At 45.4% G+C, this 13,061-nt stretch overlaps 1 protein-coding gene across 1 annotated transcript in view; it reads left to right on the top strand.

Annotated features, from left to right (window-relative positions):
- Positions 1-314: 314 nt before the first annotated feature.
- Positions 315-13,061, top strand: part of EXOC4 (exocyst complex component 4) — a gene marked incomplete at its 5' end in the record, with an annotated part of 345,671 nt that continues 332,924 nt past the window's right edge. Inside the window, one exon of the mRNA XM_014961001.1 lies at positions 315-355. Within this exon, the coding sequence (XP_014816487.1) occupies positions 315-355 (41 nt within the window). The remainder of the gene's footprint in view (positions 356-13,061) is intronic.

Raw genomic sequence — 13,061 nt, 5'->3', positions numbered from 1 at the left:
CACCAATTGCATCACCTGAAGGAAATCTTGCTGATGCCAGCCCTGGAATGAAACACACTGAAATGTTTCCCCAGTTGGGAGATGGAGGATCTTTTTGCATTTTCCTGGTGTTTCGCAGGTTTTTTTGATCAGAACAGTGAAAAGTCTGAGAGCTCTCCCCTGTTAGGGGATAAAGTGTGCCGTTGAGGTGCTCCTCGGTAGACCAGAACATCGGCGTGGCAAAGCACGGACGGGCAGGGACAACCTTGTTTAGCTCATGGGCAGATCTGGAGAACTGGAAAGACTATTTTCATCTCTTCTTCCGAGACTCGTAGATGTGCTGGGATTAGCAGAGATGATACCTTCAGGGAAAGAGGTGATGTATAAATATACTCATATTGTGCAGGTGTTGAATGCGATGTGTGTGTGATACGTGCTGGGAGGGATGTGTTATTGTGGTACCCATTAGAAAAGCCAAACCAGACACGATGAAGCTCACCAGGAACCATCTGAACGTGCCAACCTTGGCATGATGGCAGAAATTTGCAGCAGCTGTTGGCCTTTTTCCATGGTATCCGTGTTCAGCATCTCTGTATTGGAGGAGCCTTGAAAGCTCTCTGAACACCGCTGGGGAACCCTCTGTGGTTTGACTGCCTCAAGTGCTTGTGATGTTCTTTTCTTCTCCAGATTATTTGTTCTACTGGTTTGGATAGTCAGGCCTGGGATTGACAGCTCTGCAATAAAGTCAGACTTCCAGCAAAGACTATGATCTTTAAGGTCCCTTCCAATCTAGAAGATTCTGTGATTCCAGCAAAGACCGCTGTGTTCCAGCGTGCTGCTCTTCATTTTCAAAGATAATTAGAGATTAATTACTTTTCAAAGTTACTTTTTCCCCCCTTTCTATTGAAATGGACTAAATAGAGCCCAGGAGAAGGAAAGAAGGTAGCCATCTGGTTTACCCAGCAGAACATCAACATGGTCAAAGACTGCCGAGCTCAACCCATGTTGGGAAAGTCCAGTAACACCAGACCAAAGCTAAAAGTCAAGTGCTTCAGAGGTGTAGCAACCACCGTGGCTGCCACTTGCATCTTGGTGGCAAAGTAGTTTCATGGAGTAAATATTCCATGTGGGAAGGTCACGTTCAGGTGAGCCAAGGGCAGTGTAAGGCTTTTAAGCATCTTCTTTTCTCTTGAGTGCAACGTGGAGCTATCAGCTGGGATGGAGGAGATGCTCTTTTCACAGCAGTACTGGGTTTTACTGCAAGATTTGTTGTTACCCAACTTATTCAATTTTAAATCCAGAAGTTCTTTCCGACTGTTGCTTGAGCTTTTCGTGGTGATGGTGTATTTTTGGGAATGGTTTCTTTCTGTCAGCAGTTGTCCACTCCCATCTGAGCAACTGAATTGTCCTTCCCTTGCCGTTGTATTTGGAGTCTGCAATTCTGTGAGAGATCACGTCGTGCAAAATTAGTAGAAGTTTTGTCAAATGTTGTTCTCAAATGATGTTAGTCTTTAATTGGCAGTCTGTTTCCTGATGTCTTTCACTGGCCTCCAGGACTCTGCTATCTCATTATCTTAGTTTTAAGAAATGTTTTAATGACTCTCATTCCTTATAGCGGTGGCCAACTTAGAGATGATGAAATGACCTACAGAAGCTGGATGACCTTAGGAACGGGAGTAAAAGAAAGGGGGTGGAATCCAGTAGCACTAAACACAGGGTCATGCACCTGGGGATTGATAACAGAAATTTCAGCTCTAAACCAGGAGCTGATCAATGGGAAATGATGGAGGATAAAAAGTGGTACCAGTTGATGAGGGAATGACTGAGCTCCCAGAGCGATACTGATGGGGAAAAAGGCAAATACGACCCAGACACGGGGTATTTCCAGCAGAGACTGGAAAGTATTAATGTCACTGTACAAGTCTCTGATTAGAAGTCATCAGGAATATTGGGTGCAGTCTCTGGCTGCTTATTTTGGGGGGGGAAAAGCCCATTTCACACTGGAGTGAAATAGTCTGACCGGTGAAACAATTGCCTGGGACAGATAACGGGCACCTTGCAAGGGTGATGAAGAGCTGCTGGCTGAAAAATGGTGTTGCTACAGATAGGAATGAACTGGCCGTAAAAGAAATCTAATCTGGCAATTGGAAAAAGGTTTCTAACAAATGGAGAAGCGAGGTCTGAACAGTGAAGGCAAGAAACTTGGTCCTGAGCTTGAGACAGGAGGGAAGGGGGAGACGCAGGAGGTTGTATTTGGAGGAGCTGAAGGATGAGCTTAATGACCCTGGAAATCCTTTCCTGTTTTTTTTTTGTCCATGTTTGCTTCAGGTTTTTAGTTCAGTTTGTATTTAAATGGTGGGGGGGGAGGATTTCAAAGCTTGCTGGAATCATCCAGACTTTTCTGTTGGTTATAGCTGCAAATGAAAGAAATGTATTTATTTTCGAAAACGGCTACCGCTGTTGTCTCTCGTAGAAACCAATACATTTTTTTTTTGTTGTTACTGAAGCGTTCTTGAAGTCTGAGAAATGATGAAATCTTTAATAACTTTGTGCTCGCCTGCGTTCTCCTGGGCTTGTGGCAAATATCAGGTGTTCGTGCCGCTGTTGAAATTAGCTTGGAGACAGAAGATGTGTGATACCAAAACAGCCCCCGAATAAAAATCCTCCCAAACTCAAGAGTGACTTTGAAACAGCCCATAATTTCTGATCCTGTATCTGGGAAAGTGTTGTCTGCGTTCAAGAGCTCCAGTGAGTCTAGAGCAAAAAAAAAAAGGCAAAACCAACCTGAAAGCACCAGAATTACATAAATAATGAAAGAGCTAAAAATGCCTTGGTTTTGTAATGTAGATGAAGGCAAGGTGTCATGACAGGAACACATTTCCATATTAGAATTATTTAATTATCGTATCTTGTCCTCTAAAGAAGCAAAATGATCATGAATATTCATGTCTTCAATTAAAATATTAATGGCAGGCTGAGACTTTGGTTTTTAGGTCTCCAAACACCCATAAACAGTTTTATTTAAATGCGGTGAAGAGTGGAGGTCGAAAAGGAATTGGCTCTTTGTTTGCAGGTTGCAGAGAGGCTGGTGTTCTCCTTGCAGATGGAAGGACAATGTTTGCTCTCTGATGGTTTTTGAAAAAAGACTTGTGGGTACCTCTGCTGCACCCCCACACCTAGCTGGAGCTCCTGGGTGCAATGACAGCATCTCTTGGCGTTGTTGAGGACTTGGGGAGATTGATAGTGCTTTCAGGTCTGCATTTAGCATAAATCAAACCCATGGCAGTGATGTTGACGTGGGGCCAGAGAAGGCCATGGAGGTGCTGGAAAGGCTGGGGAGCTGGAGCTGGAGGGGCTCAGCCTGGAGAAGAGAATGCTCTGAGGAGACCTTAGAGCCCCTTCCATAGAATCGTCTAGGTTGGAAGGGACCTTAAAGATCATCTAGTCCAACCACCAACCTAACTCTGACAAAAAAACAGATAAGAAATGGAAAATAAAAATTACTAAACCTTATTCCTGAAGACCAGGTCTCCCCGTCTTTTGAACACCTCCAGGGATGGTACCTCAACCACTTCGCTAAAGGGGCTCCAGGAAAGCTGGGGAGAGACTCTTGCTCAGGGAGGGGAGCCACAGGAGGAGGGATAATGGTTCTAAACTGAAAGAAGGGAGATTTAGATGAGATCTCAGGAAGAAATTCTTTGTTGTGAGGGTGGTGAGAGCCTGGCCCAGGTTGCCCAGAGAAGCTGTGGCTGCCCCATCCCTGGAGGGGTTCAAGGCCAGGCTGGAGGGGGCTTGGAGCAACCTGGTCTGGTGGGAGGTGTCCCTGCCCATGGCAGGGGGGTTGGAACTGGATGGTCTTTAAGGTCCCTTCCAACCCAAACCATTCTATGACTCTGGAGCATGAAGTAGCAGAAGTGTGGCTGGAACATCATCCAAAATGGTTGCACCACAAGGGCAGGAGAAGGAGAGCATTTGATTTGCTAAGCAAACTGTTGGGAAGATTTTAAAGAGTGATTTTAAAAAAACAGAGAAAAGATGCCATAAGTGGTAACCACCAAGGATAACATTGAGATATTTTGAACTATTTCTACATTGAGCCATTTTGCGGGGTTTTGGTGGGAAGATTGAGACCTCTTTGTTTGCAAAGAGTTAAATGCAGTTCTTGGCAGCTTGGGCATGAATGCTGCATAGACATTCTTGCATTTGTTTTGAACTTTAAGAAAACAACAGTCTGATTAGTAGGAGCAGGTTTTCCCTGAGGGGAGACTATAGAGTGTAATTTCATTACAAAAATATAGTGCTTGGAGATGAACTGGAGTTGGAATTTATTATTATTTTTTTTTTCCACCCCGAGGGATTTGACATTTCTATTTCTTGACATTTCTCTCATTGTTAGACTGACTTCTTTGTGCTGCTTTTTTTTCTTTTTTTTTCCCCTCCCCTGGTGAAACTGTAGCTGTCTCCTTGAAGCTTGGAGTGTCTTTTCTTGTAGGTAAAACCCGATAATAGTTTGAATTAGCTCAACAAGCAGATGGTTGGAAAAGGAGGCTCCATTCTAGTGTGTAAGTGTGTAGCACTGGGACATGTGATCTATCGCCAAAAAAAGAGTGAAGCAATAGTCCCTTGAACAGGGATATGTTTAAAACCATCATTAGAGAAGGATGGTACATGGTAAAAAGATGTAAAAATAGTAGTGGGTTACTCACGGGTCTGGTTTAAGTTATAAGTACGTCAAAAGTAGCACCTGAGACACTTTTGTTCCTGGAGCCCATTATTTTGAGAATAATGGATGCTTGTACAATGTTGGGGGTTTTTTTCTGATTTCAGCTGCTTTTTTTTATTTTATTTTTTTTTTCCTGCAGTCTCTGAGTTAAGTGGTAGCATAACAAGCCAGCTCATCTCACGCGTTGGAAGGCTTTGTCATGTATTCATGGGGGAATAGAGGAGACATTTTTCCACCTTCATCCCCTGAAAGGCACGTCGCGTTGGGCTCTGGGTGGAATGGGCACCAGGCTGCTGGCAGAGTTTTCAGCATTCCAGCTACTTGTAATCACAGAATCTTCTAGGTTGGAAGGGACCTTAAAGATCATCTTGTCCAACCATCAACCTAACTGACAAAAATAGACACCCACACAACAAACAAGGAGCATCACCATCACTAAACCATACCTCCCAGCACTACATCAACCTGTCTTTTGAACACCTCCAGGGATGGTGCCTCAACCACCTCCCTGGGCAGCCCATTCCAATGCCTGATAACCCTTTCAGTGAAAAAATTTTTCCTAATATTCAGCCTGAGCCTAATGTCCCTACATCCATCGGGTAGGGATGGTACAGACCAAAGTCCCTGCTGTAACCACAGCTCTACAGGCAAAACAATAGATTTAACCAGTTATTGCAAGGCTGGCTTTGCTTTAGTGGTATAAAGCTGTTTTCCATGAGACAGAGGTTATTGTTTGAGACCAGGTGGCTTCCAGCCTTATTTTGATTCCTCCTAATATTTCACCTGGTCAAGAAAGATGGAATTTTGGTTTGTGGTGGTGGAAGGATCACCCTCAGCTGATGGTGAGAGGCACAGAATGGTTGAAGTTGGAAGGGACCTTAAAGATCATCAAGTTCCACCCCCCCTGCCCTGGGCAGGGACACCTCCCACCAGACCAGGTTGCTCCAAGCCCCCTCCAACCTGGCCTTGAACCCCTCCAGGGATGGGGCAGCCACAACTTCCCTGGGCAACCTGGGCCAGTGCTTCACCAGCCTTACAGTAAAGAATTTCTTTCTGGATGCTGAAATGCTTTGATTTTTCATTGCTCTGCAGTGCTTCACCAGCCTTACAGTAAAGAATTAATTTCTGGATGCTGAAATCTTTCTTGATGCTGAAATCCTTCGATTTTTCATTGCTCTGAAAAAAAGCCTGGAAAACTGAGCCAAGCATCAGCCCTCCAAAAAAAAAATCTCATTATTGAGAAGGATATAAATTCTTCCTTTAAGAAACAAAAAAAAAAAATAATCTCATTATTGAGAAGGATATAAATTTCTCCTTTAAGAAAGAGGCCAGGTTGGATGGAGCTTTGAGCAACCTGGTCTGGTGGGAGGTGTCCCTGCCCATGGCAGGGGGGTTGGAACTGGATGATCTTTAAGGTCCCTTCCAACCCAAACCATTCTGTGATTCTCTCTCCACGACGCAGCACCTTGCCCTGAGAGCACAAGACAGATCTTAAAAAAAATTCGGTGGGAGGTGGGAAACCTTTTAGATCTGCAGCTCCTCCTGTGTTGTGGGACCCTTTTGTGTCACTGCGTGTTGCTCCCAATAACACAACTCTCTTCTGGTTGTTCTGGTTTGGCTGTAAGGAGCCCTTGTAGGGGGAAAAGGGAGCTGGGGGGGAAAGAGCTCTCTGAACACTCCCTCCAGCAGATAAGGCTTCTCCTGCTTCTGATTTTTTTCTTGATGAACAGTAGTTTTCAAAGGAAGTTTTGCGGCCGTTTGAAGCTGGAAGGTTAGGACCACAGCAGAGGGGGACCTCTGAACTCGGTACTCCTTTCAGATGCAGAAAGGCTTACATCTCTTTTTTAAAGAGGGAAGGATGGGTTTGCAGACTGTGGTTACAGGTGGTACAACGTAGCTTGGAGATACCATTGTCCAGGCTTTTCTCTGGTGCTGCAAGAGGAAACCCATGCTCGGGGGGGATGTGCTCCCAGGCACAGGAATAACTTTGACTTGTGCCCATTCCTCTGCCTTCTTTTAAATTCTGCACTTGCTGCCAAGTTGACTCCGTGCTTCTGGTGGTGAACAAAAGAGCATATATTTCTTTTAATTGTGAAATTAGAATACGAAGTATTCCAAGGTGTAAGTCTATGGAGCCAGGCAGCCACTGCTGCTAGAGTCTGCTGAATCAGCAGAAACCACAAATCAATTTTTTTTCTGATGAAGCTGAAACATTCAAACCTTGGCTGCTTCACCTTGTGACTGTTGAATGCTTTTAATTACATTTAAAATAAGAAAGCTGTTAGAACTTGAATAGTTTATTCAATGTGTACCTTTTGAGCTTTTCTCATCCTTGATACCTGCACAGCAGCAGCAACAAGTGAGAGATGGAGCTCCAGAAGAGCTGGGGGAGGGACTCTTGATGAGGGAGGGGAGCCATAGGATGAGGGGTAATGGTTTTAAACTGAAAGAGGGGAGATGGAGATGAGATGTGGGGAAGAACTTGTTTGCTGTGAGGGTGGTGAGAGCCTGGCCAAGGTTGCCCAGAGAAGCTGTGGCTGCCCCATCCCTGGAGGGGTTCAAGGCCAGGTTGGAGGGGGCTTGGAGCAACCTGGTCTGGTGGGAGGTGTCCCTGCCCAGGGCAGGGGGTTGGAACTGCATGATCTTTAAGGTCCCTTCCAACCCAAACCATTCCATGATTCTGTGAAAAGAAAAAAGAATTTAAAGAACTCATCAAAAAACTTCTTAAAACAGAGCTCATGGGATTTCTTGGTCATCACTTAAGAGAAATCTTAATTTTCCAGTCTATAGAAAAGTACAGAAGCATACGTGAAAAGCACTGGTCATTCTTCTTTCCAGAGTTTGTTGTATTAGATACAGTGTGATTCTGACATATTGGCTCCTATGAAATGGTGTTTTATTAAAGTCGTCAGGTTATTCTTGTGCGAGCAATGGCTTTGATTAAGCGCTGTATTAGGGTCATATCCTGGAATAACAGCATTTCCAAATCCCTGGCTGCATTGGAAAGAATTGTGATTAAAGCTGTGGCTGTTTTTCTGCAATTGCTAATGTCTGCTGAGGGTTGAGTTACCCTCCTTTTTCTTGGCATCTTCCAGCCCCATGTGATTTGGTGCCAATATCGGGGACGGTCTCCCCCGGGGGGAAGCACTTTTGCATTAAAATGCAAGAAGTAAAAGCCGTAACAAAATTAACACAGGGGGTCTAGAATTTCCAACTCGACTTAAATAGCCAGGGTGTGGGTTGTTTTGGAAAGTCTTAATTCATCTTTGATTGAATTTCAGGCGAAACAAAGCAAGGAGGATAAGGAGGTGGGGGAAACCCATCTAAAAGAGATTATGGATGAACAGGTTGAAAAATGCTGCCTGACAGGTCGTACCCTGAGCAATCTGATAATTTCTGCTGGCGCGGGGAGTTGTTTTGTGCATTTTGTGCACTGGCATGGACAATCCATTTTGGTTCCCTTGGGGAAAACCCATGTTATTAGTAGGGATCATTCTGCATATTGCTGGAAAAAGGAATTAATTCACACCAGCGTAGGCACAGATGAGGAGTAAGGAGGTTCTTTTGTTGTTGTGCATTTATAGAGGCATCACAGTGTTGAATAACCAAGTAGGATTTATTTTGCCTTGTTTTACGTGCCAGATTTGTAACGTTTTCAAGGCTTGTCAAAAGATTGGCAAATTTATCTTCATTAGAACTGATGCATTCATTAATGGGTGGAAAACAAGTCTATGACAGCTTTCTTGGGCAGCGGGACGGTTACTGCAGTCCCAGCTGTGTACAGTTTCTAAAGCCTCTGTTTCCTTCCTGCGTGCTCGTGTTAAAAAAAAATCAAGTATTTCTGTAGATGTATACTTTTAGAAGAATGTTTTATGCTCTTTATTTCATTATTTCTCATGCCAGGCCCTTAAGAGGGGAAATGGCAAACCTTCTCCATGGCAGAAGCGGGCGAGTGGACGTGTTGCCTTATCCAACGTCTAAAATTCCTTTGTCTAAAATGGCCTTGAGCTTTTAAATATTAAAATAGAAGATTTACGGATTTGATGGGTGGTCTGTTCAGTGGATAAGGAACTGGCTGGATGGTCGCATCCAGAGGGTGGTACTCAATGGCTCAAAGTCCAGATGAAGAGCAGTCACAAGTGGTGTTCCTCAAGGGTCCGTGCTGGGGCCAATACTGTGTAACATTTTTATCAATGATATAGACAGGGGGATTAAAGGCACCATCAGCAAGTTTGCAGATGACACCAAGCTGTGTGGTGTTGTCGATACACCAGAGGGATGGGATGTCATCCAAAAGGACCTGGACAGGCTGGAGAGGTGGGCCCAGGTGAACCTCATGAGGTTCAACAAGAGCAAATGCAAGGTTCTGCACCTGGGCTGGAACAATCCTCACCATCAGTAGAGACTGGGGGGTGAGGTATTAGAAAGCAGCCCTGAGGAAAGGGACTTGGGGGTGCTGGTGGACGAAAGCTGGACATGAGCAGGCAGTGGGCACCTGTAGCCCAGAAGGCCAATCACATCCTGGGCTGCATCAAAAGATGCGTTGCCAGCAGGTCCAGAGAGGTGATTCTGCCACTTTACTCTGCTCTGGTGAGACCTCACCTGGAGTATTGTGTGCAGGTCTGGAGCCCTCAATATAAGAAGGACATGGACCTGATGGAGCGGGTCCAGAGGAGGGCCACAAGGATGATCAGGGGGATGGAGCCCCTCTGCTATGAGGACAGGCTGCAGGAAGGCTGGGGAGAACCTGTTCAGAAAGGCCTGCAGTGACAGGACGAGGGGCAGTGGCTTTAAGCTGGAGAGGAACAGATTTAGACTGGAGATGAGGAGAGGGTTCTTCACTGTGAGGGTGGTGGAGCACTGGAACAGGTTGCCCAGGGAGGTGGTTGAGGCCCCTTCCCTGGAGATATTCAAGGAGAGGCTCGATGAGGCCCCGGGCAACCTGGTCTAGTTGGGGGTGTCCCTGCTGACTGCAGGGGGGTCGGACTAGATGGCCTTTGGAGGTCCCTTCCAGCCTGGACAACTCCATGACTCTATGACAAAATGCAGGAAGTTTTAGAGTTAAACAGTTTATACAAATGAAAACCAACTTATGGTTGGTACGTCAAGAAATATCTTTGTCTTGTTTTGCTTGCTTTCTCTGTTTGCTCACTGGTTTTTGGTTGGTTTTTTTTCTTCTGACATTAAAACTGAATAGAAAACATGTCAGGAATATAAAAGATTTAGGTAGGAGCTCCATGCCACTACAGGAGATAAGATAAAGCAAGCAAGCTTGGAGAAGAAAAGAGTTGAGAAGTGACTGGGGTGTGTAACTAATCACAGTTCATTAGCTCCAGCATGTTTTCCGGCTTTGGATAAGGATTTCTGCTGCAGCCACGCTTTGGAAGAGCTTACATCTGCACACAGTAGTTTTTGGGGAAACCAACAAAATAGTGAGTATGCAAGCTGACAAATACATTAATCAAAGTGCCTGCTGCTGAGTCGCGTGGCCTGGAAAACAACAACAACCAAAACAAAAAAAAAAAAAGAGGGGGAAAGTATGCATTTTAAACAAATTCTCTAGCTGAAAGGAGACTTTACATATGTGGCTGCCACGCTGATCAAATGATAAAGTAGAGTCAAATTGAGCCTCAACCTTTTGTACAGGCTGTGAAAGTGAAGGCACGCCGCAGTTTTTCAAGGCAGATGGAGTGTGAGCAACTAATAAATCAGGTTTTGAAACATTAAGGAGCAACTTATTTGAATGCATATGGTGTTGGATCTCAGACAAGACAGTATAGGAGAGAGTAAAAGGATTGGGCATGGGAACATCAGCAGAACAATATGTCTGTGCCCCCGCTACGTGACTGCATCCAAAGCAGCTTCTTGTTCTGGAGTTCTGCGATATAATAAATGAAGGGTTATGATGGTTGGTCAAAAACAAGGAATCATAGAATGGTTTGGGTTGGAAGGGACCTCAAAGATCATCGAGTTCCAACCCCCCTGCCCTGGGCAGGGACACCTCCCACTAGAGCAGGTTGCTCAAGGCCACATCCAGCCTGGCCTTGAACACCTCCAGGGATGGGGCAGCCACAGCTTCTCTGGGCAACCTGTTCCAGTGTCTCACCACCCTCACAGTCAAAAATTTCTTCCTGAGATCTAATCTGAATCTTTTTTCTTCCAATTTAAAACCGTTTCCCCTTCTCCTATCATTACACCTCCTGGCAAAGAGTCCCTCCCCAGCTCTTCTATAGGCACCCTTCAGGTATTGAAAGGCTGCTATAAGGTCTCCCTGGAGCCTTCTCTTCTCCAGGCTGAACAATCCCAGCTCCCTCAGCCTGTCTTCATAGGAGAGGTGCTCCATCCCTCAGATCATCTTCATGGCCCTCCACTGCACCTGTTCCAGCTGGTCCATGTCCTTTCTGTGTTGAGGACTCCAAAGCTGGACACAGAGCTCCAGGTGGGGTCTCAGGAGTGCAGAGTAGAGGGGCAGCATCACCTCTCGAGACCTGCTGGAGAAGGAGGAGAAGCTGTTTCAGGGAAGAACTTCAGGCAGTGAGTGGAATAGGTGGTGCGGGCAGTTCGGTACCTTGGGGCCATATTCTGTGTGAAATGGGAAGCTGAATTTCAGAACAGTGAATAAAACCTTTCTTCCTTTTTGTCTAGAGCATTTCTTAAAAGAGCTTTACCGGGGGAAGGTTGGAGTCGCTATTTCAGTTCCCCTTTTTGGAAAGTGAAACACAGGACCCTGATCAGGGTCACAGAGGCCGTACGAGACCCATGACTTGAATCCAGATCTGCACCAGTGGAAAACTTCTGGGTTGCGTGATCTTCATCGGCTGCCTCTTGGTTTCTGGTTTGATTTTTAAGATTTTGATAGCAACGTGTGTCCTCACAGGTAGGAAGTCTGTACCTGTACAGGACAAAAAAAACCATCACGCTGCTGTCACCGTGGTGCCTGTGCTCCCGTTGAGCAGAGAGACAATTTGTGGCAGCGTTGCCTCTATTGCTTTTGGAAATCACTTTTCCTTCAGCCTGGTTTGAAGCTGAGTGTGGGTTCTACAAACTTGAACACAAGCTCCAGCCTCTTCCCTTCTTCCCTAGTTTTATATCTGGAAGTAATGTCTGATGGTCCGGACCATCACGTTCGGTGTCAGCTGGGGTTTTTAGGTCATTGTGGTGACTGACAAGGTCCCAACCCCAAACCAAACAGCAGTTGGTGCATCTTTTGGAAGCTCTGGACCCCTGGTGTTAACACCCCCATTTCTCCATGAGGTGAACTGAGAACAAGTGAATTTCTGCCTGAATTTCTGCATGTTTGTGTTTTTCCAGTGAGGGTTTTTTAGGTTGGAAACCTGCTCTGCAACTGGTGTTGAGGAGCATCACCCCAGACACTGCTTCTGGGAGAATTGCTGTGATTATTTTCACTTATATTACAGAAATGGGATTTACTTTATAACATTTGTAACTTTATAACCTGCAAGGTCAGCTTCTGTGTGTTTTTTGTACTCCCCTTTTTTGTTTAAATTCCCACCCCACCTTTCTGTCAAAGAAGAGAAGTATTTGCAAACCAAGGGAACAGATCGAAATGTGAAGTCCATGTGGATTTAGGGTGTACTTGGCTCCAAGTGTTGGTAGCTCCTGTGGAGAGGTTGGTTCTGGTGACAAGTGATGGTTAGACTGGAAGCTGGGAATAATCTGTTGCCCTTTGAGACAGTTAATCATCTGGGAGCTCCCATCCCTCCCACTGCAGAGTCCCGACCCCAAGGAGGACTGCCAGACAGTATTTTACAAGTAGTTAGCCAGCTAATTCCCATTGATTCGGGGTCTCTTGTAGTGCCAATGTCATCATCTCTCTGAATCTCTGTTGATTTGGGTAGAAGGTAGGGTGCCTGCCTGTTGTTAAACATCAGTCCCTTACTCCTGATGGGCTGGTCTATAAATTCACAGTTGCCGTGATTAAAAAAAAGAGTGTGTGATTAAGAGAAGCAAACAAGAAATGCAATCTTTCCTCTGTCAGAAACCTTTGCGAAATTGCTTCTCCCCTCAAGCAAGGAAGTAATCAAGTGTTGGCCAGAGTTTATTCTTGTCTATCTTGATAACACGTAGCTTGCTTTTTTTTTTTCTTGGCTGGTGCATCTCACCTCCCTCCCTCCTGTTGCAGGAGAGGGAATAGAAGCCCCATGTGCCGTGTCAGGTAGGTCACGGCCAGAAAGAGGAGCTGTGTAGTGCTCCTTCTACATGTTCTACAGTCTCCCTAGTCCCTAGAACAATTAGGACAGTGATTGTCCCCCTGTACTGGGCACTGGTGAGGCCCCACCTTGAGGGCTGGGTCCAGTTTTGGGCCCCCCACCACAAAAAAGACATTGAGGTGCTGGAG

This window comes from Calidris pugnax, unplaced genomic scaffold (assembly GCF_001431845.1).
Source record: "Calidris pugnax isolate Ruff unplaced genomic scaffold, ASM143184v1 scaffold289, whole genome shotgun sequence".
In the NCBI taxonomy this organism is placed as follows: domain Eukaryota; kingdom Metazoa; phylum Chordata; class Aves; order Charadriiformes; family Scolopacidae; genus Calidris; species Calidris pugnax.
This window is presented reverse-complemented; position numbering and strand designations above follow the sequence as displayed.